The sequence below is a fragment of the Capsicum annuum genome, chromosome 4, assembly GCF_002878395.1.
Source record: "Capsicum annuum cultivar UCD-10X-F1 chromosome 4, UCD10Xv1.1, whole genome shotgun sequence".
In the NCBI taxonomy this organism is placed as follows: Eukaryota; Viridiplantae; Streptophyta; class Magnoliopsida; order Solanales; family Solanaceae; genus Capsicum; species Capsicum annuum.
Genome location: NC_061114.1, coordinates 82,729,054 through 82,754,872, shown reverse-complemented (window position 1 = coordinate 82,754,872; position 25,819 = coordinate 82,729,054). Strand labels below are relative to the sequence as shown.

At 35.9% G+C, this 25,819-nt stretch overlaps 1 protein-coding gene across 6 annotated transcripts in view; it reads right to left on the bottom strand.

The window, feature by feature from the left end:
* Window positions 1-1,731: 1,731 nt before the first annotated feature.
* Window positions 1,732-25,819, bottom strand: part of LOC107867851 (endoplasmic reticulum metallopeptidase 1) — a 74,688-nt gene continuing 50,600 nt past the window's right edge. For 4 of the 6 annotated variants that reach the window (XM_016714305.2, XM_016714312.2, XM_016714309.2 and 1 more), the window contains 9 exons: window positions 25,221-25,298; window positions 24,985-25,103; window positions 24,778-24,902; window positions 20,591-20,815; window positions 20,141-20,301; window positions 19,419-19,582; window positions 18,171-18,253; window positions 18,004-18,089; window positions 1,732-2,124 (listed from right to left, as the gene is read on the bottom strand). In XM_016714305.2, the coding sequence (XP_016569791.1) occupies window positions 1,981-2,124; window positions 18,004-18,089; window positions 18,171-18,253; window positions 19,419-19,582; window positions 20,141-20,301; window positions 20,591-20,815; window positions 24,778-24,902; window positions 24,985-25,103; window positions 25,221-25,298 (1,185 nt within the window). In that variant the 3' untranslated portion in view covers window positions 1,732-1,980. Of the gene's footprint in view, window positions 2,125-18,003; window positions 18,090-18,170; window positions 18,311-19,418; window positions 19,583-20,140; window positions 20,302-20,590; window positions 20,816-24,777; window positions 24,903-24,984; window positions 25,104-25,220; window positions 25,299-25,819 lie in introns of those variants that run through there. The other 2 variants (XM_016714307.2, XM_016714311.2) reach the window with 2 other exon arrangements.

Sequence of the window (25,819 nt, the reverse complement as noted above, 5' to 3'; positions counted from 1 at the left end):
TGAGTCATGGCAATTTGTTTCTTATACGTAAATCCTCTTCTTTGTATTACAATCACTACATAACTCGATCCCTGTGCCAACTTTTTGTATTACAGTTGCTCTGTAATTTGTCTCTCAGCCAAACAATCGCTAAAAGTTTGAGCAGAAAGGCATTAACTTTATAACTAAATTTTTCTTCAAGCACTTGAAACATTCTGGTACACCAATGACGAGAAGTCTTGTCACTAGGGGTGTACAAAAACTGAACCGACCAATAAACCAAACCGATAAAAATATTATTGGGCTATTGGTATTGGGTTAACAATTTTTTATTAGTTTTATTAAAAAATTTATTGGGTAAACGGTTTGATTTCAATTTTAGCTTATTGGGTTATTGGTCAAACCAATAACCCAATAAGGATATACTACGTTATTATTTTATCCCTATTTATGTTATATATATAAATCTCTCGATCAAGAGATAGATATGTGTATGCATATATATATTATATGCACTACTTATTCATAATTCAGTGATTAACAAAGTATTAACATATTCAGAGCAACAAAGACATAATATAAAGCTCGGCTATTATCATATTGAAAAGCTTAAGCATTTATAGCTTCCAACAATTTGGATTTAATTTTTTTTTTAACTAATATTCAGTTCAAGTTTAAAGATTCTTGTAAATTAAAAAACATTGCGTAAGATTTTAGCGGTAACTAAGATTTCATTTTTTTTAAGTTAATTGTTACTATTTCTATTTTATAAGTATTTTCTTATTGGTTCAATCGAAAACCAAACTGTTAAGAACCAAAAACTGATAAATCGAAACCGATAAGAAAATATCTTATTGGTTGGTTATTAATTTTATGTATTTTAAAATTGAAAATCGATAACATAAAATCAAACCGAACCGACCGATGCACACCCCTACTTGTCACAACAAATCGTCAATAAGCTTTACTAAAAGAAAAGTCTAATGATTTAAGGGACCGTTTGGTGTGCGGTATTAAAGTAGATAATTCCGAGATAAAAATTTTAATCCATTATTTGGTCGTCAATATTCGGGATAACTATCCCGCACTAATAAATAGTATCGGGATAAGTTATCCACACATATGGTGGTATTACTATCCCAACACAAATTATCTTTGGTATAAAATTATAAAATGATAAAAATACCCCCAAACCCTATGATTTTCATTTCACACACACATATATTACTTATGAATATATATTATGCGTTAAATTTATTTGAATAATTATTATATTTATTTATATATTTTAATTTCTCTAAAAATAATAAAAATATCGATTCCATTGTTGAGTTACATATTTTAAATTATATAATTTTTTAATCACTTGAAAATTGATATTGTTTATATCAATTAGAATGAATTTTAATATTCTATATTATATGAGTGATGTATTTAAATGAAATGACACAACAAATCCTCTTTTACTTTAACAAACTTAAGTTGGAAGTTTTTATTTCAAACTAAATAGTAAGATTTTTTTTTAAATACACACGGCATAATTATGGGAAGGCACAAACAAAAAAATTAAAGTTAAATAAGATGAAAGTTTTATTTTTAAAATACACAGAATATAATCATGAAAATGCACACAAAAATTAATCTAAATAAGATGAAAGTTTTAATTTTAAGAATAAATATTTAAAACGAGGGTATTTTGATAATCAATTAATTTATTCTTAGAAATTATACCATACATATTACTTTGAATACAGTAAATCAAATACTGAATAAAAAATAATTCCAACATAACTAATAATTTCAGTATAACTTATCCTATCATAACTAATCTCAAATAACTACATTCTCAACCAAACAACCTAACACATAAATAGTACTTTCGTTGATAAAGAAATAAGAAAATTAGATAAAACAATAAACGAGGCTCAGTATGACGTAACTACCATAACCCCCAACCCCCCAAAAAAATTTAGAAGAAGACAAATAATATGCTCTTTGAACTCAGAAAACATAGGTGGACATAAAACTAGAGAATGCAGTCACATCGATCCAATTTGGAAACACGCCTTTCAATTTAGCAGCAGACTCTGTCAGATACTGGTCCACTACAGCCACATCAACCTTAATGGCCTCAGAACTGTTTGCCTGCATGATAAGGAAAGCAACAGACGCATGATATAATCAATGTAAAGCATAACTTTTTAAGCATAACTTTTTATTCTTAAAATTATGATTTTAACTTTTATGAGCACACGAACGTGTTTAAAGTATCCTTAATTCGTTGACAAAGCCATATGAGGTAAGTGAAGTGTGTGGGATATAATAAAGTGTTTAGGATAAGTTGGAAAAAGGCTAGTGTCTCAATATGTAAAAGAATACAAAATGGAAGTGAGAGAGGTCAGCCTCCAGGGCTGCCATGATGCACTTCCATAGCGAGAGCGACCTAGGCAAGTACATTAGCATGTGTGTAACAATCCAAACCCCCATATTGACCAATTGTGATGTATTTCATGCTTTAATATTTTGGGTAGCGTGGTCATACATTTTTGGACTTAGTGGGATAGTTCGGGTTAAGACCCCAAGGGCCTGGGAAGATTTTCGAACGCGATCTTCTTTTGGAAGGCTTCCAAGATTAATCATAAACTTGACCCTCTTTTGAGTTTTAGAATGCCGTTGCGCGATTTGAAGCTTTTGCTTAGATCTATATCGTGTCTATGGACTTGTTGGCATGCTTGAATTCGAGACACGAGGAGTTTAGATGAGTTAAAGACTAAGAATGCAGCTGTTGCATAGCAGCCGATACTGTTGTCAGCTGGTGCATCAAATTGGCTGGCCAAAGGGTCACCTTCGCATATTGAAGCTCTCATATAGACCTCTGTAATGGTTGACCCTCTACAATTGTGATGGGCCCAGGTAGCAATTTCAATGGTGTTCCAGCCAATGGGTTTCCACTTTTCCGATGGGAAATCCGCAATTGTTGCATCACAATTGCGATGGTTCAGCTGATATAAAAGATCTTAATTTGGGACCAACTAATTTTGGCAAGTTTGCAGAGAAGAGACCCCGCTTTTCAAATCCGTTTTAGTGAACGATTAGCCCTAAATTTGGGTAATGATTCCTAGTACTTATCTGTAAATTGCACTCGAATTTCATTAGATTCAGGAAATTGATATCATGTATATCATAATACCTAAATTGAGTAAATTTACCCTAATCCTAAAAGAGACAAATCAATAGATTTGGGCCATGAAATTATGCAGATCATAATGCTTAATTGAAAATTTTTACCCCAATCCTAAAGGAGCCAAATTATTGATTCGACCTACCGAAAGATTTATATCATAACAAGATTTTGAGTATTTTATTATATTCAGATTATGAGTACCGCCACACGTCCATGTATTCAATTTTGAATTTCGAATTGTTGACTTGGGGATCGAGTTCGAGCTGACCAGGAGTTAACTTTGACCTTGAGGCAACCCAAACTTATTGAATCTAGTAATGACTTCGAATAAATTGATTGATTTCACTAGACTGATTTGGGCCCGTCACTAATGACTTCGAATAAATTGAAGCCATCGAAGTTCGTATGGGTTGACTTTGTTGATAGGTATGACTGTCGAATTTCGGCAAGTGAGACTTTAAACTCTTAATTTGCTTGTTTTTCTAAAAGTATTTGTTATCTATTGCTTATGTGCTTTTGAACCATCCAGTTTGTGTGGCGCAAAGCATGAGCTAGGTTGGGTAATTAAAGAACCTAATTAGACCACTATAGTTATTAGTTGTTACCATTCATTATCACTTGATTGAGAATGCATTGCCTGAGTACAATGATACCATAAAAATAGTTAGCAGGTGTTAGCGAGAGTGTAAGACAGGAGTTTGACGCACAACAAAATTCAGATGGACAGTCAATGTTTGTATAAATCTTATGCATAGTAGGGTTACATCCCGTGTATTCATTTTCATTCAATTTTGTTATAAAGACTTCATGATGAATGTTGGGTGCGGTTTCTATTTGACATGGTCACTCATATGGCATATATTAATGATACTTTAATTTACTTATTTTAAATATATGTTATGTGGCTAAGCGCACCAACGTTCATGTTTAATAAAATGAGTTATTATTGTAATATGCAGTGTACACAATTGTTAAGTCTGGATATGGTGTGTTAAAGATGTCCTGTCTGATGCTGGTTTAAGACATAGGTGTCTGTCATGCACCCAATGGATTTAGGGCTTGACAATCAACAAGGAAATATTGAAGAATTTCTAGAAAAAGCTCATCTGAATAATAATGAGTATTGAAATTGTTGTATTGAGTATGCAGTCGGTTGTACCAAAATTCTGATGCAAGTAAAGTTGCATCAAAGCAGTTCGCAAGGTGTCAAGCTCGAGATTTCTGAACCCTACAAGAAACTGTTCGTTAAAAAGGAAGTGCTTGAGCATACTCTGATGTCATCTCAGGGGTTCCATGTCATAAAGATTTCCTTATGGCCAAAATGAATGGAGGGAGTGCTGGCGGCAAGTTGAGACTAACAAAGATGCGGCAGGAACAGAAGCCAAATACGGACCGCATAATCCATATACGGTTTGTACCTCGAACCATATGTCAAAAGCTAAGCATTGCCAGTTCAAACCTTCAGAAGCTACGACCTACGGGTTCACTTACTGGCTGCAGAATTCACATATGGCCCATACCTCGTCCCATATCTCAGAAGTTGGGAACTAAAGTCCAGCCTACGGCGTGACATGAACAGAAGATTGCCACATGAGGCCACATGTCAACCGCGTGTTAAGTCTAGCTGACGATTGTGGTTACATTTGCAACCTTTTTGAGTGCCATTGTTAAGCATTTATGAAATAGTTACCGTAAAGACAGTTAGAAAATTAAGATTTATTAGAAACTCCTAGTTAGAAGATATTTTTTGTAGTAGAAACTCCTAGATATTAGATATTTTTTGGAATAGTTTCTTCTAGAATATCCTAGTGTAGTATCTTGAATAAATATCTTGTAGAATTATCTAGCTATTCTAGAGTAGTAGAAGATAAAGATCACTAGATTTTTCTTGTAGATGTATCTAGAAGATATCTAGAATCATCCATACACTAGTATAAATAGGAGGCACATTGTGCATTTGTAACCATCCAGAAAAATTGAAAACACTCAATAAAAGTTTCGGCTTCTCTTTTTTTCACTGTAGTCTTTTTTGTAGCAATTTACAGTAGCATCATTTTCACTGTTTCAACTTGTTTTTCAATCTTTCTTTCCCTTCTTTTGACATGGTATCAAAGACCATTTCTTACGGGATCTGAATCTGTTTTTTTGTTGATTGACTCATCTTATTTTTGGCTCCTTTTTCTTGGTTCTCTTTGCTGAAAACATGTACCAGAAAATCAACCAACAACAAGTCCTTCAATTTTCTCGGGGGAGAATTACCATATTTGGACCATTAAAATGAAGGCTTATTTGAAGGCTCTCAACTTGTGAGATGTTGTTGAGAGAGGAGAACCTGCGGTCCATCCATTGAGAGACAATCCAACTCTCAATGATATCAAAAAGCATGATGAGTTGATGACTAGATCTCCAAAAGCTCTCAGTTGCATAAATTCAAGTTTCACGGAAGTGATGTCTACAAGGATTATGGCTTGTGAGACAGCCAAAAAAGCCTTGGATAAGCTAAAGTTGGAGTTTGACGGCAACAACAGAGTTAAGTCTGTTAAGGTCTTAGCTTTGAAGAGGGAGTTTGAGCTCTTGAAAATGAAGGATTCGGATAGTGTGAAAGAATACTCTTCTAAGCTGATGGATATTGTGAACCAAATAAGGATACTTGGTGAAAACTTTTCAGATTAGAAGGTTGTTGTTGAGAAGATCATGGTCAGCCTTCCGGACAAGTTTGAATAAAAAATCTCTGCTATTGAAGAATCTTGAGACACTACTCTTTCAATAGCTGAGCAGATTTGTAAATTGCAAATCCAAGAGCAACGGGTAACTATGAGAAATGAAAGGACAGTCGAAGATGCCTTTCAAGTAAGGCATATATTCAAGCAACAAAAGGAAGACAGAAAAGTCTCTTCAGACCAATCTGGAGAGGTGAAATCTGGTGGATACAAAGGTGAATCATTGAGGAGAGAAAAATTTCTACCTTATGGTATTTGTAAGAAACAAACCACTTGGAAAAGAATTGTTGGCAGAAGTCCAAGAGGTATCCTATTCAATGCAGATACTGCAAAAAGTATGGGCACATTGAGAAGTATTGTAGGCAAAAGCAAACTCAAAGTGGTCAGTCTTCCCAACGAGTAAATTTAGCGGAAGATCACCAAGTTGAAAACATAGAGGAGGAGATATTCATGGCTTCGCACACATCACATGTTGATCGATATAATTGGTATGTCAATAGTGCGTGCACAAGACACATGTCGATTGAAGAAAACCTGTTTGTTAGCCTGGACAGGTACGATAGGACCAAAGTGAAGCTTGGAGATGGTGCGCTGGTGCAAGCTCAAAGAAGAGGATCAGTGAAATTCCCTACGGACAAAGGTATGAAAATCATAAACGATGTGTTTTATGTGCCAAGCCTAACTCTAAACTTGTTGAGTGTTGCTCAGTTGCTTTACAATAATTATTCACTTACTTTTAAGGATAAAAAATATGTCATTTATGATCCTAAAGATTGTGAAGTAGCTAAAATTAGCATGATTGGTAATTCCTTTCCAATTTTATGTTATTCTACTAAAAGTTGCTCTTTCAATGTTGAAATGAGTGATACTTGGCTTTGGCACAAAAGATTCGGTCATTACAACCTTAGTTCATTGGTGTATATGCAATCTAAGGGTATGGTGCTTGATGTACCCAAAATTGACATGTGCCGAGATGTTTGTGAGTTATTTCAATTTGGTAAATTGCATAGACAATCCTTTCCTAAAGAAAGTCTTTGGAGGGCGAAGAAAAAGCTAGAGTTGGTTCATACAGATATATGTGGACCAATGAGGACGGCTTCTTTGAGCGGGAATAAATATTTTATTCTTTTTATAGATGATCAAAACTCAAATGACATAGGTCTATTTTCTAAGTAGATAAATTCAGGTGTTCTCTGATTTCAAAGAATTCAAGGTTATGGTAGAAAGGGAGAGTGGCTGCCGGTTGAAGTATATCAGGTCAGATAATGGAACTGAATATACTTCGCATCAGTTCAACAAGTATTGTAAAGATGTGGAAATTCAATAACAATTCACTGTTAGCTACACTCCAGAACAGAAGGGGGTTTCTGAGAGGAAGAACAGAACAGTGATGGAGATGGCGAGATGCATGTTGGCAGAAAAGAAGATGCCTAAATATTTTTAGGCTAAGGCAGTCAATACCGTCATCTATTTGCTGAACAGATTACCAACTAGAGCACTCCAAGACATGACGCCATTTGAAGCATGGAAAGGTATAAAGTCGTCTGCAAGACACTTAAAAGTCTTTGGTTCAGTCTGTTATGCACATGTTTCAGATGCTAAAAGTGGCAAATTGGATAACAAGGCAGAACTCTGTATTTTGTTGGGCTATAGCACAGCCGTAAAAGGGTACCAAGTGTATAATGTTCGTACGAAGAAGGTGTTTATCAGTAGACATCTTGCGGTGAACAAGTCTAGCCACTATGATTGGGATCGAGATATTGTTGTAAAGAACCAAGATGGGAGTACTTCAGTTGCAGCTCAAAATCCGCAGACAAGTGATATTTTTTCCAGTCTTATTGCTGAAGCAGGACACTTTTCAAATGTTGAATTGACAACTGATTCTCCAGTTTTGAAGACCAGATCACTAACTAACTGAAGTTTATGAGCAATGTGATTTTGCTCTCATCCAACCATCTTCCTTTGAAGAAGCAGCGGGACATAAAGCTTAGATTTTTGCAATGGAGGAGGAGCTTGCCATGATTATTAAAAATGATACTTGGGAGCTGGTTGATAGGCCCGACCAAAAGAACGTCATTGGTGTCAAATGGGTCTATAGAACAAAGTCTTCAAACATAAAGCCAGGCTTGTAGTAAAAGGTTATTCCTAACAGCCTGGAGTGGACTTTGGAGATACGTTTGCTCCTGTCGTAGGCATGAAACAGTAAGATTTCTAGTCGCTCTTGCAGCACAATACAAGTGGAAAATTTATCATTTAGATGTCAAATCTGCATTTCTAAATGGATTTCTAGAAGAAGATATTTATGCTAACAACCTGAAGATTTTATAGTTGCAGGTGAAGAAGACAAGGTGTATAAGCTTAAAAAGGCTCTCTATGGCCTTAAACAGCCTCCGAGAGCTTAGTATAGTAGGCTAGATACTCATTTGTTGTCTCAAGGCTTCAACTGAAGCCTACATGAGCCTATTTTATACTTCAAAAGGCAAGCTGATGGGAAGTTAATTGTGATATTTGTTTATGTTGATGATTTGATGATCACAGGTGAAGATTCTCTTGAAGTTCAAGAAGTCAAAAATACGATGCTAAAAGTTTTTGAAATGTCTGATCTAGGGGAGATGAAGTTCTTCCTGGGAATGCAAATTTCTCAATCTTTTGAAGGAATTTTCTTGTCCCAAAAGAGGTATGCCCTAAATCTCTTAAAAAGGTTCAAGCTTGATAAGTGCAAACCTGTTGCAACTCCACTTGTTGTGAATGAAAAGTTAATGAAAGAAGATGGAGAAGAGCGGGCAGATTCAAAACTTTATAGGAGCCTTATTGGAAGCTTGTTGTATCTGACTGCTACCAGGCCAGATGTGATGTTGCAGCTAGTCTACTGTCCCGATATATGCAATGTCCCAGCACAAAGCATCTTGGAGCTTCTAAAAGGGTGTTGAGGTATATTAAAGGGACAACTGATTATGGCATTTGGTAGAGAAGTGTGGAGAATGGAGTTCTTATTGGCTATTCAGATAGTGATTGGGGTGAATGTTTGGACGATTATAAAAGCACATTTGGTTATTCTTTTTCGTTTAGTCCAGGCATTTTTTCTTGGAGCACAAAGAAGCAAGATATTGTAGCTCAATCTTCAGCTGAAGCCGAGTACCGAGTATATGGCTGCTACATCTGCTACAAATCAAGGAATTTGGTTAAGGAAAACCTTGTTTGAATTGGATCTTTTGCCAGAAGAACCAACAGTGATCTATGTGGACAATAAATCAACCATTGCTATGGCTGAAAATCCAGTGCAACATGGAAGGACGAAGCATATCAACATCAGATTTCACGCTTTGCGAGATGCCGAGAAGAATGGTGAAGTTAAGCTGGTGCATTGCAGAAGTGATGAACAACAAGCTGATATTCTAACCAAGGCTCTTCCCACAAACAAGTTTGAGTTTCAAAGGTCGTTGCAGGGAGTTTCAAAGAAAAGTCTTAAGGAGTTTTAGAAAATTAAGATTTATCTAGAAACTCCTAGTTAGAAGATATTTTTTGTAGTAGAAACTCCTAGATATTAGATATTTTTTGGAATAGGTTCTTCTAGAATATCCTAGTGTAGTATCTTGAATAAATATCTTGTAGAATTATCTAGCTATTCTAGAGTAGTAGAAGATAAGGATCACTAGATTTTTCTTGTAGATGTATCTAGAAGGATATCTAGAATCATCCATACACTAGTATAAATAAGAGGCACATTGTGCATTTGTAACCATCCAGAAAAATTGAAAAAACTTAATAAAAGTTTCAGTTTCTCCTTTTTTTCGCTGCAGTCTTTTTTGTAGCAATTTACAGCTGCATTATTTTCACTGTTTCAACTTGTTTTTCAATCTTCTTTTGACAAAGACTTGTAGGATGTTTGGTCAAGCTTATACAATCAACTGATTTTGAAATTTGCTTTTTAGAAAAACATGTTTGGTGTGAAATAATGTGTGTTTAACCAATAAATATTAAAAGCACTATGAGCAGCAATAAATGTTTGACCAAGCTTTTACAAAGTGCTTCTAAATGCATTTTTCTCAAAAGTGCTTTTGGAGAAAAACTACTACTTTTAGCTTCTGGCAAAACACCTACTACACTCCAAATACATTTATTTTCTGTCAAAAGCTTAGCTGAACACCTTACTTTTATAAAGTACAAGAAATTTTTTGGAAAAATCAAGCACTTCTGACCGCAAAAGCTTAACCAAACAAGCTATTAGTTTTGATGAAAATTGATCTAGTTCTCTTTGAGAGACTTGATAGCTTAGTGAAACTTTTGTAAATTCTTTTGAATCTTACCTTTACTTAATATTCCACCTAGATAAATCAGAGGGACTGCATCTTTTTTGGTACGTGAGTTGCAAACGAGGCTCATCTAAGAGTTAGGTGCATGTTTTGGTTTCAATTGATTGAATGTTTAAGCTATTAAGAGCTTTAACTGTCAATTACTTCCATACTTCTGTTTATCTTTATCTTTTAATTTCTTGTTCTTAGTTTAGGGTTTTCATTTTCATATATATATTGCATCATTTGGCATCAGAGTTGAGTGTAAAATTGCTCCCACAAATCTGGTCTTGGGGTTGACAAAAATCAGATCTGAAAAAATTCAAAAATTTGTTGTATTTTCTGGTGTTAGTTGACTCTAGATCAGAAATTTCAAGTTATTTGGAGTTGATTTGAGGCATCCACCAATTTAGGGTTGAAGAGCATCGTTATGGGGAGTGTTGATTGTCAGGCCAAGAATCAAAAGTTTGGAAAAATGTGAAGTTGCTCGGAGAAATTTGAAGATTTGAATGTTCATCGTGTTCTTTGTGATCTTCGAAGTTTCTTGGTGAATGAGAAGTAAAAAGAGACAAGTTAAAATCTAAAACCTCAATTGTAAGTTTGGGAAAAGATCTTTTTAAGATCCAATAGGGGTAAATACCAAGTGAAATGGTCCAGAGAAGTCACAAATATAGAATTTGCAGCCCAAAATTTGAGGAAGAAAAATCAGAAACGTCAACCTTTATTGGTTCCACATACGGTTAGGGTACAGACTGCAAAAGTCATGTTTAAACCGTAAATCGAGGCACAAGTGAAGAACTAGGCATGTTTTGAAGTATGATTTCCCCATATGGGATATGAATTCCACATACAGACCATAGGTCTACCGCATCTAGGAGTCAAGAATATAGAGTTCTGCATGTTTTGAAGTATGATTTCCCCATACGGGATATGAATTCCACATACAGACCATAGGTCTACCGCATCTAGGAGTCAAGAATATAGAGTTCTAGAAAGCTATAGTGATTCACCTATGGAACAACGTACAGTTCGTACATTCAGCATACGAACCGTAAGGCAGAAGCTCCTCTGTAACTTGCAACATATGGACTGTACATGGTACCGTAAATGCCACATACGTATTTGGAACCTGTCAACCGAGATCTACTGCCTTAAATGTTCTCCCACCTCTTCTTTCACTTTCTTTGACCTTCTAAGCTAGTTAATATTAGTAATTGATCTTACTTACGACTAATCAGTTCATGCATTCAAAATAATTTCCGTATTAGTACTTCGTTGTTTAATTTCTTGGCTCAAGCCCATTAGTTTTTATTGAGTTATATGTTGATCATCCAACAAAAATCCATTCTAACCGAGAGTAACAATTGTAAATCTTGTGATTCACCGGATCAAACAAGTTTCATCATCGGTCAAACCAATCGATAGATCACTTAAAGGTGTATAAATACGGGAGACTGTGAGGTTACTTTAACTAACATTGTTTGCTTGTTTTGTTGAGTGTTTTAATAAGATACAATAGTGATGGATGGAGAAACATTAATTTTTACCTAGGGAACAACACTTGATAATGTGATGCGTACATTAGTCACCATGAATACACGGATTGATGTGCTGGAAAGCAATAGTGGGGGAATTTCACCTCAAGTTCAGTATAGGGCAGCCACAAGTGTCATACCTTAATAGTTTTTTTACCTATAAAGTAAGAAGATTGCGAATAACTCAAATAACAAGTCATTGTATTACATATTTATTATTTGAAAGCACCGTGTGGGTGAATATCATTTAACATTTCTTTTTAAAATACTTAATTAGCCCTTTTTACATCTTTCACTTATTATTGGTCTTCATATTATATCCATACGTCTCAAAATAATTGTTATTTGAAAGTAAATTATTGTGTTTTATTATCTCAAAATTACTGTGGGGGTTCTAATAAAGTTTATTGATTATTTTCTTTCAGGGACGTAGATTGCATAGTCCGATAGTAATATATTTACAAAAATGTGATTCTTTTATTATTTGAAAGTTAAGATGTTAAGAGTTGATTTGCATCTCATAGTAGCTATTATAGCATTTCTTTATTTTTACTTGTAAAATTATATTAGAAGTTTATTTTCTATGAGTTTGTTTAATGTTTTTAATTGTTTTAGCTATGAACTTGCTATTATAACATTTCTTTATTTTTTATTTTTTTAAACACTATTTTACAATATTATAAATTAAAAATTTTAAGATCCATAGGGCTTACGTCCCATTGCCTTAGGGCTTACGGCTCGCCCCAGGTTAAGTAAAACGCTCCGCCTCAAACCCCAGACTTTTTAAACACGAACGGTGAACAAGTGGGGAGAAAAAAATTTGAAGGGAGACTTCGAGGTGGAGGAGGAAAAAATGGGGGATTCCAATGGGCAAGACAGAGAGGTTACAAAGGTCATGAATGTCAAGATTACAACTATGGAGATGACCAATTTGGGAACCAAGGAAATGTTAGATAGCGTGACCAAGGCATCAACACCATCAAGGTCACTCGTCCCATCTTCAGAGGAAGTAGTGAGCCGAAGAATATCATAATTGGGTGATGCAGTGTGATTGAGTTTTCCAAACCAATGACATGTCCAAGCTAAAGAAGGCCACTTATGCAATTCCCCTACTTGAAGGGTTTGCTTCAACATGGTTGGAATCCGAGGAAAGGCTTAGAAGAGGTCAAGGTCTCGTTGACATTTCTACTTGTGGGAACTGAAATTGATCATGGAAAGAAAATATGTCACTGGATGATACAGGCAAGATCAACTCAAGAGTGTGCACATTAAAGCAAGGCTCAAGTGTAGAGGAATGTAAGCTGAATGACTTGTGAAAATGATGATAAACTTTGTAAAAGATAAGGTCTATATCATTACTCGGTTAAGAATCGTCTTGAATAGAGATGTTGCATCACAAATGAGGCTCCACAATCCAACCATAGCCAAAACCATTGCACTCGCCATTGAGGTAGAAAGAGCACTCAAGGAGGACAAGCTAGTCAAATCAAAGAGGAACTTAAATTCGTGGAGCAAGAACAAAAACAAAGGGTAAATTCTTCTTCAAATTGGACAAAGAATAGAGATACAAAGCCAGAATTCAAGAAGCCATTTAAGAGGAACAACCAAAATGAGACCCTCCAAAGAATGTGCAAAAGGAAGGAGGTAAAAAGCCCTAACCCAATAACCCTTCTTCTATTCAATGATTCAAATGCCAAGGATGGGGTCATAAAATGAGTGATAGATAGAGGTCCAAGGATGAACATTAGGGTAATCAAGAAGATGCCCAAGAAGAAGATGTTGATTTTGAGGATGATGAGGAATTTAAGCAAGAGGCTTTGACACAAGAATGGGAGATTATGGTGCCAAACTATGTAGTAAAAAAGGTCATGATTAGTCAAGCTATGGACGATCCAAGCTAAAGGGAAAATCTTTTCTACTCCAAGTATACCATATTAAGGAGTATGTTTGTGTGTAGAAGTTCTGCAAATATGGCAAGTGCAACCTTGGTGGATATTTTGATACTCTCAACTACCAAACATTCTACGCCTAACAAACTTCAATGGCTAAAAGAATGTGGGGGGTTAAAGGTACAAAGAAAAAATTTGATAGTTCAAGCTAGGAGACTACCAAGATGAAATCTTATGTCATTTGTAGTCAATGCAAGCTTGTCACATACTACTCCCTCCATTCCTTTTTATTTGCTTCACTTTGGTTGTGTTTATATTCATAAATACTAGTTCCTTTAATCTTTCAAGAATAGTTTGAACAAAATTTTCCATTTTTCCCTTGTTCAATAAATGTAACTATTATTGATTTGGAAAGAGATATAAAATTTAATTAGGGGTATAATAAGAGATTTATTAAGGGGCATGCACAATCTAAATAGAGCAAATAAAAAGGAAAGAAGGGAGTACTTGGAAGTCCTTGGCAATATGACCGTGCAACTAGGCATGATGGAAATTCTCCAAAATGGTCACTGATACACTCCAACCTATGACTTATTTGCAAGTTAGTGAGGTCTATCAAAAAATAAAGGATCTTAAGGAGAAAGGGAGTTAAAGCAGGAAGAAGTGAGAAGAGCACCAAGAAGGGCAGTGAGAAAAAAGAGTGAGTTTAGACAAAAGGGGCGGTCCTCTTTTCAAGTTACAAAGAGATAAGGAACGAGATCGAGGAGCAAGGTTGGGTGATCCTTAGCATGAATTGGGATTACTCTTTACACACTAATAAACTAACATCGTTTTTGCCTAGTTCTTTTTATTATCTTTTATAGGATTATAAGCAGATGTTTCCAAATGAGCTCCTCGAGGGATTGCCAACCATTTGAGGGATTGAACACCAAACTGACTTTGCACTGAATTCTTAATTACCAAACAAGGCATCGTAAGTACCTAGTTGAAATTCTTGGGCTTTGTTATATGCTCAAGGGCGTTGAGGTGGATAAATTCAAAATAGAAACAATTTGAAATTGATCAACTCTCAAAACCATAGGTGATGTTCAAAGTTTATATGGACTTGCTAGTTTTTGTTGGCAGTTGATTAAAGAATTTAGCACTAAAGTTAACTCTTTAATTAAGGTAATCCTAAAGATAAACCTTTTTTAGGGCAGGGAGCAAGCAAAGGCCTTTGAGACCTTGAAAGATACGATTAACTCTCCATTGTTACAACTACCCAATTTTGAGAAAATATTTGAAGTTGAATATGATGCTAGCAAAGAAGGTATTGATGTCATTTCAATGCAAGACCATAAACTAATTGTCTATTTTATTGAAAAGCTTTAAGGTTGCAGTTTTGAATTATTTTACTTATGATCTTAAATTGTATGCTTTGATTTGAGCATTGAGTAATTGGCAGCATTACTTGTGGTCAAAAGAGTTTGTATCCGAATCGATTGTGAACACTTGAAACATCTTAGGACCCAAGGGAAGTTGAACAAAAAGCATGTTAAATGGGTTGATTCCTTGAACCTTTCCCTTACGTAATTCAATGCAAGGAAAAATGTTATGGCAGATGCCTTGTCACGAAAGCACGTTTTTGGTTAATATTGTCTCTAAGATGATGGGTTTGAAAGTCTAAAGACATTATACCCCAAAGACCCCATTTTAGCTAAAATCTTTCAAGATTGTGAAGAATGAAAAAGGGAAAGGTGGCCTAAGGAAAGACCCTCTACTCCCTATTCCAAGTTAAATGGTTTCATGTTTGGACAAGATATTTCTTGTGCCCATGACCTCATGGAGGGTACTCTATGTGAGTGACGCATATGATAGGTGTCTAATGGGTCATTTTAGTATTGATAAAACTTCATGGATTTTGAGGAACAATTTTATTGACTTAAAATGGGAAATGATATTGCTAAAATTTGTGGTCAATATGTTGAAGATAAAAGTGCAACGAATGGGAAAGGGAAAGGTGGCCTAGGGAGAGACCATCTGCTCCCTATTCCAAGTTTGATGGTTTCATGTTTAAGGACAAGAGATTTTGTGTGCTCATGAGCTCATGGAGGGTACTCTTTGTAAGTGAGGCATATGATAGGTGTCTGATGGGTCATTTTAGTATTGAAAAAATTTCGGGATTCTTGAGGAACAATTTTATTGGCCTAAAATGAGAAATGATATTGCTAAAATTTATGGTCGATATGTTGAAGGTGAAAGTGCTAAATCTAGACTTTTCCCCATAATTTGTATACCCCACTCCCACAACTCAAGACCTTGGCTTGACATATTTATAGATTTTGAATTGTGCTTTTCAAGAGGAATTTTGTGGTTGTTGATTGATTCTTAAAGATGGCTCATTTTATTGCTTGACATAAATATGGTGAAGCTTCACATATTGCATCTTTGTTTGTCGAAAATATGGTCAAACTGCATAGTATCCCAACGACCATGGGAGTGAGAAGGAATCTAAGTTCTTTAGCCACTTCTGAAAGAATTGTGGGGTCGACCTGAAACTAAATTGTTGTTTTCTACTTTTTGTCACATCTAAAGTAATGGTCAAACCGAAGTTGTGAATAGTACTTTGGGTCCTATTCTTTGGGGTCGTTTGGTTGGGAAAGAGTTATTCCGGGACAACTAATCCCGGAATTAGTTATCTCAAGATTAGTTATCCCACCATATATACGGGATAGCTTATCCCATCACTACGGTATAAATGGTGGGATAATCTCGGTACTAACAAATACCTCACACCAAACATGGGATAAAATAGTCCTTCATTTCATTTTATCCCAGAACTATTTATCCCTTATACCTCATACCAAGAAGCTAATATCTTGGCAATAATGGAATCATCCACAACATGTCTCCATCTGAGGTTGTTCATGGATTTAATCCACTAACCCCTCTAGATGCCAAGATGTTGTTTGAGTTCAGATGGAAACAAAAAGGCCGAAGCCAAGAAGTTGCATGAGATGGTGAACCTTCAACTTAAGAAGAAGAATCAAGACTTGGCCAAAAGGCAAACAAGGAAAGAAAAAGAGTTGTCCTTGTTCATGGGTTTGGGTTTGTGACCTTTCTCTTTTTCATGTGCAAGATAGTGACCCTTTGAATTTGAGGTCAAATTCTTTTTAGGAAGGGGGGAATGATGCAAGCCAAGTTGTATGAAGGTCATTTACAATGAGTCAAGTTCGAGATCTACTAATCCTACAAGGACTATTCATGAAGATGAAAATACTTGAGCATACTTTGATGCCATCATCCACATGGTTCCATGTCATGAAGACTATCTTGATGGACAAAATGGAAGGAGGGTGTGTTGACTCCACATGTGGAGCCACATACGGTCTGCATGATCAGCATACGAATCATATCATGGCCGCAAGTTAGGACTAGCCAGATGCGGCAGGAACAGAAGCCAAATAGAGGCTGCATAATCCACATATGACCCGTGCTCAGATCGTACGTCAGAACCTAAACATTGTCCATTCCAACTCTCAGAAGCTACGACAACAAATACATACGAGCCACAGAATTCACATACGGCTCGTACCTTATCCTGTACCTCATAAGTTGGGAACTAAGTCCCAGCCTACGGAGTGACATGCAGACTGCAAATGGCCACGACTGCATGTCAACAGCAATATAGCAGACTATTGCTATTATTTGTTTAACTTTTTGAGTGTCGCGTTCTTTATTCTCTTTGAGAAACTTGGGAGCCTGGTTAAGCTTTTATTGAATCTTGTTTGAGAGATTAGTTGCAAGGTGAATGTCAATTACCTTGAGGTTCATCTAAGAGTCAGGTACCTATTCTGGTTTCAGTTAATTGAAGGTTTAAGCTATTAAGAGATTTAATTTTTAATTAATTTCTTCCTTGTATCTATTTTTTATCCTTAATTTCTTGTACTTAGGATAGGGTTTTGTTTCCATACCCATATTGTATCAAATTCTAAGCAGGAGGAACCATTTAGTTGACAGGAGGGTCATAGAGGAATATGTATCAGAATTTTAACGTTGGCTTGGACAAACCACTAGTAATGTCAACATTTATAATTATGGTGACAAAGTACATTGATTAAGCATTAGAAACTCTCAATGCCTCCCCAATATCACATGGAATTATCAACACAGTATGATGAACCTTAATTTTATTTAAATTCTTCAAAAATAGTTTAAGGCGAAGTCTAATTCTTTGGAAGTCCTAATCAATTGTTTGTCTGCGCAAAGATATCAAAACTAGCCACCAAAGTGTCGTCAACAGTATTTCTCACAGTAACACTTAGTTCACGCAGGCAGATTAAACGCATAACAATGTACGAACATATATGTTCTGCAAAAGTTCATCAAATTGATTGAAATAAAGCATCTGGCTTGAAGTCAAACCTCCAACCAAAAAGTCCAGTTTTTATCGCCTGCACCACTTAATCTACATATATATGATGGCGGACCATTACCAGTCTTCACATGAGCTGTAAAACAAGTCTAGTAATATTAACAATGCTGCAGTAGGAAAAAAGGTCCACACTAAAAGCTATGAAAATAAAAACTACCTGGAAGAACGTTAGCTGCAAATGACCAGCTGGATAACGAACCAGTAATATTAAGGACTGCAACCCAGACTTCCTTCAAGGAACTGAAAGCAGACGAGAGAAACTATGAAGCAGCTTCAATTTAACGGGACAGAAGTTACCTATAAACAATAGTATAGGAAACCTTATCATATCTGAATTACAAAAATTAACATGAACTTCATCGTGTTTGTAGTCCAATCCATTTTTCGCAATAATTTCAAGCAATGTATATTGAAATGTCTGTGCACAATATTTCCAGAGTTTAAAGAAGGTAAAAATCAACTTTTGTGGTTCCACAAATCTATTCAACCTTAAAATGCTGACAAAATGGTGCGAATCATATCCAGCAACAAATAACAGCATAGTCTTGACATGAACTGCACAGGGAACTTTCGGTGATCACATTACTAATATCTGATACAGCCTATGAATAATCTACATCCGAACATGATTTGAACATTCGGGGCACCATATATCACACAAGTGCCATTACAGATAATGGTAACCGTATTCATTAACTAAAACAGGTTAAATAAGCGTGTGGATCCTCAGAGGTGAGAGCCATGTTTGTTTTTGATACATTATAAATATATTCAATTCATAACTAGGGATTATGGACCCCTGAACTCATAATTAAGAGTTTTTTGAAAAAAAAAAAAATTGGAACTGGTTCTTTAAGATTAACTTTTGAAAATGCCGGGATGAAGTAAGATTAACTTTAAAAATTCATCTTCTATGTAGTTCAGCTACATTTTTTGTGTCAATTCCAAGCAAAAAAGATAGAAAAATTTGTGTGGAAACAATATTTGCTCAGTCCAAAACAAGGAAAAATTAGTTCTATGACTCCACGGTGTTATACTCTATTAAACTTTAATACTGTCAAAATGATGACAATCATATCTTGCAACAAATAACAAACATCATTGTACCATGAACTGCATATTTCAGAGCATCTTTCTACATCAAAACATGAAAACATTCAAGCAACCACGGGATAACATAAAATGACATGACATAGAAACTTTGTAACCTTGAAGAAAATGGATCTCCACTTATTTAAACATATTCAATGATTGTGGATCCTTTTTATTTGGGCCATATACATCTTTGACACATTAAAATACATACTTTTTAACCTAGGACCGAGAACTCCTGAACACATTTATAAGATTCACTTTCGAAAATGTCAAACGAAGTAAATACATTAATTGTACTTATCCAAATTACCCGAGGGAGAACTCCAAGTAGATCCTACGCGAACCCCCATTCAAACTCTCTTGTGGCTTATTAGTTGTTAGATGTGGGAAATGATTGTATTCAGCCAAGACATCCGATCTTTTTGCGGGAAACTTCATGCATCTTGAAAACAGCGAAGAGATTGGAAAGATTCCCTGCAAAAGGGAGAAGGTTGTGTCACATGCCAAGACAATCTCATGAAGCAAGGAATATTATTTGAATTTCCAGTAGGACCAAAATTACTAATATATCAGAGTGCCACTTCAATACAACAGCAAAGCTGTAGAAACAAGTTGCACTTCGTCATGGTGCTCTGCTGTAACCCAGTTTACTCCTCCATCATATCCAAGAACATCTTCCATAAAAAATAACACATCATACGATATAGCTCTTGAGTAAACAAGATTTCAAACCCAACAGCTAAAGGATTCAGGGTGAGAGCACTTCCGCCTTCTCCGACTCATTTTTCCAATACAGAACTAAGGAAGTGCTGCAAAAACTGTACATACAGAAAGTATGCAGCCTAAGCATGTTACTACTAAAGGGCAGCAAGGACTGGATACAAGATGGAATATGCAGGACCACATCTAACCACTTCAAGACCTTTACAAAAGATGACAGGCCTATGTCCTGTTCCTTCTTTAGGAAAAAGCACACAAATATCATATGAAAATATGATTGGCTAGTCATGGTGAAAGCTTCAAAGTAGCTACCATCCAATCCTCTTGATGAGACTGCTCAACCGCATCAAAGGATAATTCTGTATCGATTTGCAGTACATTGGCCACTTCAGGGGCATGTTTGAAAACGAAAGGCAAAGTGTTGGAGTCAACAACGGCAAAATCGTAGGTAACTTCCTTTACTTGGCTGGCACCTGTAAAGACAGCATTACTTTATTAGTAAGAAACAACGGAATTTATCTGGAAGGACATGCAAGCAACAGATTAACTCCAAATGTTGTGCTGCATACTTGTACTATTAGATTACATCCTTGCACTATGTTTGGTTAGAATTAAAAGAAGGGAAGGAGGGAATTAAAAGATGGGGTTGCACCTTCCATGTCATCGTTTTAAGCCCCTCCGAAATTGGGGAAAAAAAATCTAAACGCAGAAGCTGTATCTTTTTTTTGTTCCAATCAAATCAGACAACTGGTTCTTTGATACCTGCATTCCAGATAGTATGCTGGAATATAACTCTTTTAGGTGCATCGGCACTGTACGGAAAGAATTGTGATGAAAGAGCCAAAGCGAGAACGCTGCTGTGTAGCAAAAATTGTAGTATAGGTGACCTGGTTAACCAGTGGCTGACAACAGGCAAAATAGGTCCAACGGACCAACTAGTCACCAGTCCAATTATTGCCGCCACTATAACATCAGGAATGAAGTACCCTGCAAAGAAAATGAGCTACTTATTATATTGTTAATGCATAAATGCTGAAATCCAAGCGCAATTTCATCACATAAAAAGGTCTTCACATAAGGAAACGTAATATCTCAACCCCATGTTTTGAGTATTTGCATCCCACTCATTGATTTGAGACTTCATGTAGGTTCATATAATGTTTTGGGACATGTTAGGTTGGTTCTTGTTGGGACCCCAGGAGTTCGGGTGCGTCTTCGGCAAGAAAACCACAATTTGGAATGTGCTAATTTTTGCCTGTTATTGATGCAGAGCATTGCGGTTGTGAGGCTCAGGGCCACAACCGCGCAGGGTGAATCCTTTTTGCTACGCGGTCGCGTGCACTTGTACCACATCTACACAGGGACCTTGCTGGATAGTTTTTCACAGTGCGTCACTAAACTTGGAGCAGGCTTAGTCAACTCCATCTCCAGAATTTTGCAGGAGGCCCACTATGGAAGAACATGGACAATTGGACATGCTTAGAAGGCCCGGATAGTAGTCGACACTTGGATAGTTTTATTTTAGACATCCCCGAAAGTGGGAGTTAAACTATATCTAGTTGTAGGAAGGTATTCCATTAGTCAGTTGTCCATGGAAGTGATTAGGGCTGGGTATAGAGCCGACTTGGCTCTAGGCTCGGCTCACATGTATTTAACTCGCTTAGCTCGCTCGGTTGAAGTTTGGCCAAAGCTCGGGCCCGATTGAGCCAGCTCAGCTCGACTCGATTGGCTCGCTTTGGTAATGTAATGATTACTTTAAAACTAAAATTCATTCATTAATCATAATAAAGTTAGAAAAATGTCAGTTTAATAATATTCTTTATTATCATTAGCTATAATTTTGTACTTTTTAAATTCATTTCATGCAATTAGTTTTTTTATATTCATTATTTATTTAAGATACTTTGTCGAACTACATATAAAAATTCAAATAAAAGTACATACATTATTTATTTAAGATTCTTTGTCGAACTACATATAAAAATTCAAATAAAAGAAATGTAACATTTTATGACCTTTTTTGAATTTACGATTGTTTTATTTTTGCTTTTTTATTTTTTACTTACAATTCTATTTTCTTTATATGACTTATGGGTGCCGTATTTATGTTATGTAATCTGCTTCTGTGTTTTACTATGTGTTTGTGTGGTATCTCGTGTCTTGAGCCGGGGGTCTATCGGAAACAGCCTTTCTACTTCATCAGAGGTAGAGGTATGGACTGCGTACATCTTACCCCCCCAGACCCCACTAGGTGGGAATACACTGGGTTTGTTGTACTTACAATTCTATTTTCTATTCAATATTAACTTATATCATTCAAACTGACCTATCCACCTCGCCTCTAAGGCAGTGGTATGTATTGCATACATCCTACCCTCCCTAGACCCCACTACGTGCAAATATACTAGGTATGTTGTTGTTGTTGTTGTCGTCGTCATTTGAATTGAATTCTAGTTTAGAGTATATTATATAAAATTAACTAAAGTTGAATGCAATTACCAATTTAAACTAATAATGATTATAACTCGAACAAACATATCATAATTTATCTTTTTTTAATGACGTAATACTCTACAGGCCTAAATATTAAAGAGTCGGCTTGGCCCAAGTCGGGCTCGATTGAGCTCGGCTCGGTAAAGCTAGGCTCGTACTCGGCTCGCTCAGCTCAACGCCCATGCCTAGATGTGATAAAGTGAATTTCTTCAACCCTTGATAGTGTAAACCCAAGGAGCTCAATCAATCAAGTTCAAGGTAATAGACATGCTATTCATAGTAGAAATTGTAAAAAGACAATAGATAACATGATTACTTTATATTGACATAGATTGAGTTTGTTTAATGCCTTAAGAAGAGTTATCTCATTCAATATAGACAACAACAACAACAAACTCAGTGTATTCCCACATAGTGGGGTCTGGGGAGAGTAAGATGTACGCAGTCCATACCTCTACCTCTAAAAAGTAGAAAGATTGTTTCCGATAGACCCCCGTCTCGAGACACAGAATACTAAATAAATTCATAGTAAAGCATGGAACAAGATAGCATAACATAAATACGACACCCACAAGTAATAGAAAACAGAGAAAAGTAAACAGATTCGTAATAAAGCATGAAACAAGGTATCATAAAAAGAATAATAACCCCACCAAGTAATTCCCTACACTAGCGACCCAAACTAACCCTAGCCTTCTGCCCTAATTCGCATCCTCCAGATCTTCCTATCTAGGGTCATGTCCTCAGTGAGCTGTAACTGCTCCATGTCCCGCCTAATCAATAGATAAACTTTGAGTAATCGAAATAAGGTGACAAAACTATCATAGAAAATTATATTTAGTTCACATCAGTGTTTTAAAAAGTAGGAATGCGAGGCGAGGCGTAAGTCTCGTATATCTTCAGTTGTATAATTTATTACTAAGCAAATAAGCAAAAGTAAATTTTTCAATAATTTTACAAATAAATTCAAACAAATCTGTTAGAATAGGGTTAGGAACAAGAATAGTATATAGAATCCTACTTGGAAAAGGATTGAAATGTAGTGTTCTAGTTAGAAAAGGAATCTAATGTAGTTTCTATAAATAGGGTTTCAACGTAACAATTCAATACTCCCTCTGTTTCAAAAAGAATGACCTACTTTTCTTTTTAGTCCATTTCAAGAAGAATGACCCCTTTCCTTTTTTAGGCAATATTTTAGCTTCAACTTTCCACAGCATGTTTAAGACCACAAGGTTGAAGGGCATTTTGGTGCATTTGACATAACTTTAATTTTGGACCACAAGATTCAAAAGTCTATTATTTTCTTAAACTTCGTACCAAGTCAAAATAAGGCATTCTTTTTGAAACGGAGGGAATAATATTCACCTTTTATATTTCTAATATGGTATCAGAGCCTCTATGATCTTGCTAGAAAATCAAAAAGCTTCCGCTATCGGCAGGCGGCTATGACCCATATAAGCCGCCTATCTGGCCAATGATTATGTTAGAAATGTAGATCACCGCCAGGAGGAGAAAAACGCTTCAGCTTCTTCAATGTTGAATATTACGTTTTTTGGTTAACCGAATTAAAATATTCAAAAACCAAATAACTGAATTTTTAAAAATTAAAAACGAAACCGACAGAACATACCAAAAAACTGAAGCCAAATTTAAAATAAGTTCGGCTCGGTCGATTTTTTCTGTTCAAACCGAAATATGCCCAGCCCTACTGGCACCAGATGGAAATAATTCTGGAATATGGCAATTATGGAAGTTTCAAGAAGGCAAAAAATAAGAGTACACATTCCAAAATTAAAAGAACTTTTATCACATGCTTTAATTGGGTCGTTACTAAGAGAGATGAATTTCTAAAGCAAGATAGCAGGACATGAAAAAAAAATCTAGTCTAATGGAGATTCAGTGCATAAATTAAGCATTTCAGCATGAAGTAATAAAGGCAATCTGCACTATTAGTCTTAAGGAATTCAACTGCAATTGTTGCAACTTGATCTAAAATACCAATTCAACTGCAAGATTTTGACTCGGTTTTAGTTAAGTCAACCTTCCATGCCATTTTCTAATGAGTTGCACAATGTTAATCAAGGCCACTAATATGTAGTTCAACCTGTATCAGTATGCCAATATATATACGTGGAACGTAAGGCTAGCATGCTGAAGTCATTATATATAACCTCAATGGCAGTGTCAATCTTCTAGAAAAGTGCACAGATTTATCAATTAATCATCAAATGTTTGGCATGTATGCCCCAAAAATATCTAGTCTAGAGACAAAACCAGAAGCACTAACCAAAAGGAGGGGGAAGTGAGCCTGTCATACCCATTTTTCAATCAAAAAAAGCAACAAGAAATCCACCAAAATACACCACGTACATTAAGCAAGGAATGAGAGGGACCATATTTTTGACAAGTATACTCAGTCAAATATCTGCTCTAGAAACCAGGTCAGAAATACTAACCAAAAGGAGGGGGAAGTGAGCCTGTCATGCCCATTTTTTCAATCACAAAAGCAACAAGAAATCCGCCAAAATACACCGCGTACATTAAACAAGGAACTAGAGGGATCACATAACATGCAGTCGACCTGACAAAAACAACTTTTGATCACTAGAGTACATTAAATTAACTGAGCGCAACAGATTTGAACATCAGTGAAACAGATATACCTAAATGATCCGACAACAAAGGACTTCATAGACAGGCGAAAGGAAATCCAAGCAAGAAGCATGAACGCTGACATTACAAATGTCAAGAAACCTCCACTCAGCCCAGCAACAAGGTAAGCCTGCTTTTTCATTTTTTAATCAAATAGAACATACACATATTTTGCCAAGTTTTGCAAAACTGAGGTGACGAAGCCTATCTACCGCAAAAGAAGAATATGAAATGCAGATTAACTTACAGAAAAAAAAGTACGCACCAATGTTAAAATTGAATACAACCCAAATGCTCCCCAAAATCTAGCTTCAGAAACTAGTTCCTGCATAATGTCAAACAGAAAAAGAAAAAAGAACTTCAAACATTGACATGATCTTTGCAATAAAAGAACAAATCTTTTGAACTCCACACACCATTTTGGTAATAAAAATTTAAGAAGCATAATGAGGCACTCAATGCACAGTTTATATAATTATAATGGAACAGAATTCGAAGATGAAAGCAGCACTTGACAATTCAGATTTACCACCCATCCAGCCACCCCACCCCAAGGGGCACGGGCAATAAAATCCTCGTCCAGCATTAACTGACAAGATTAAGAGGTGTTATATAACTTAGAATTTTTGTTTCTCCCTATCCCTCAATTCCCATTCCTAGTACTCATCACAAAAATGTAATCACCAAACTCCTTATTTTCAGTATTTGGATTCTAATTTATGTTTCAAGCATGTGTGGAAATTCATATTATGTTTTATGACTTATTGGTATGACTTGGGTGAAGTTCCAGGGTCAGATGTGATTTGGAACATAAAATCCTTGGAAAAACTACTGGTGGCTGGAGGG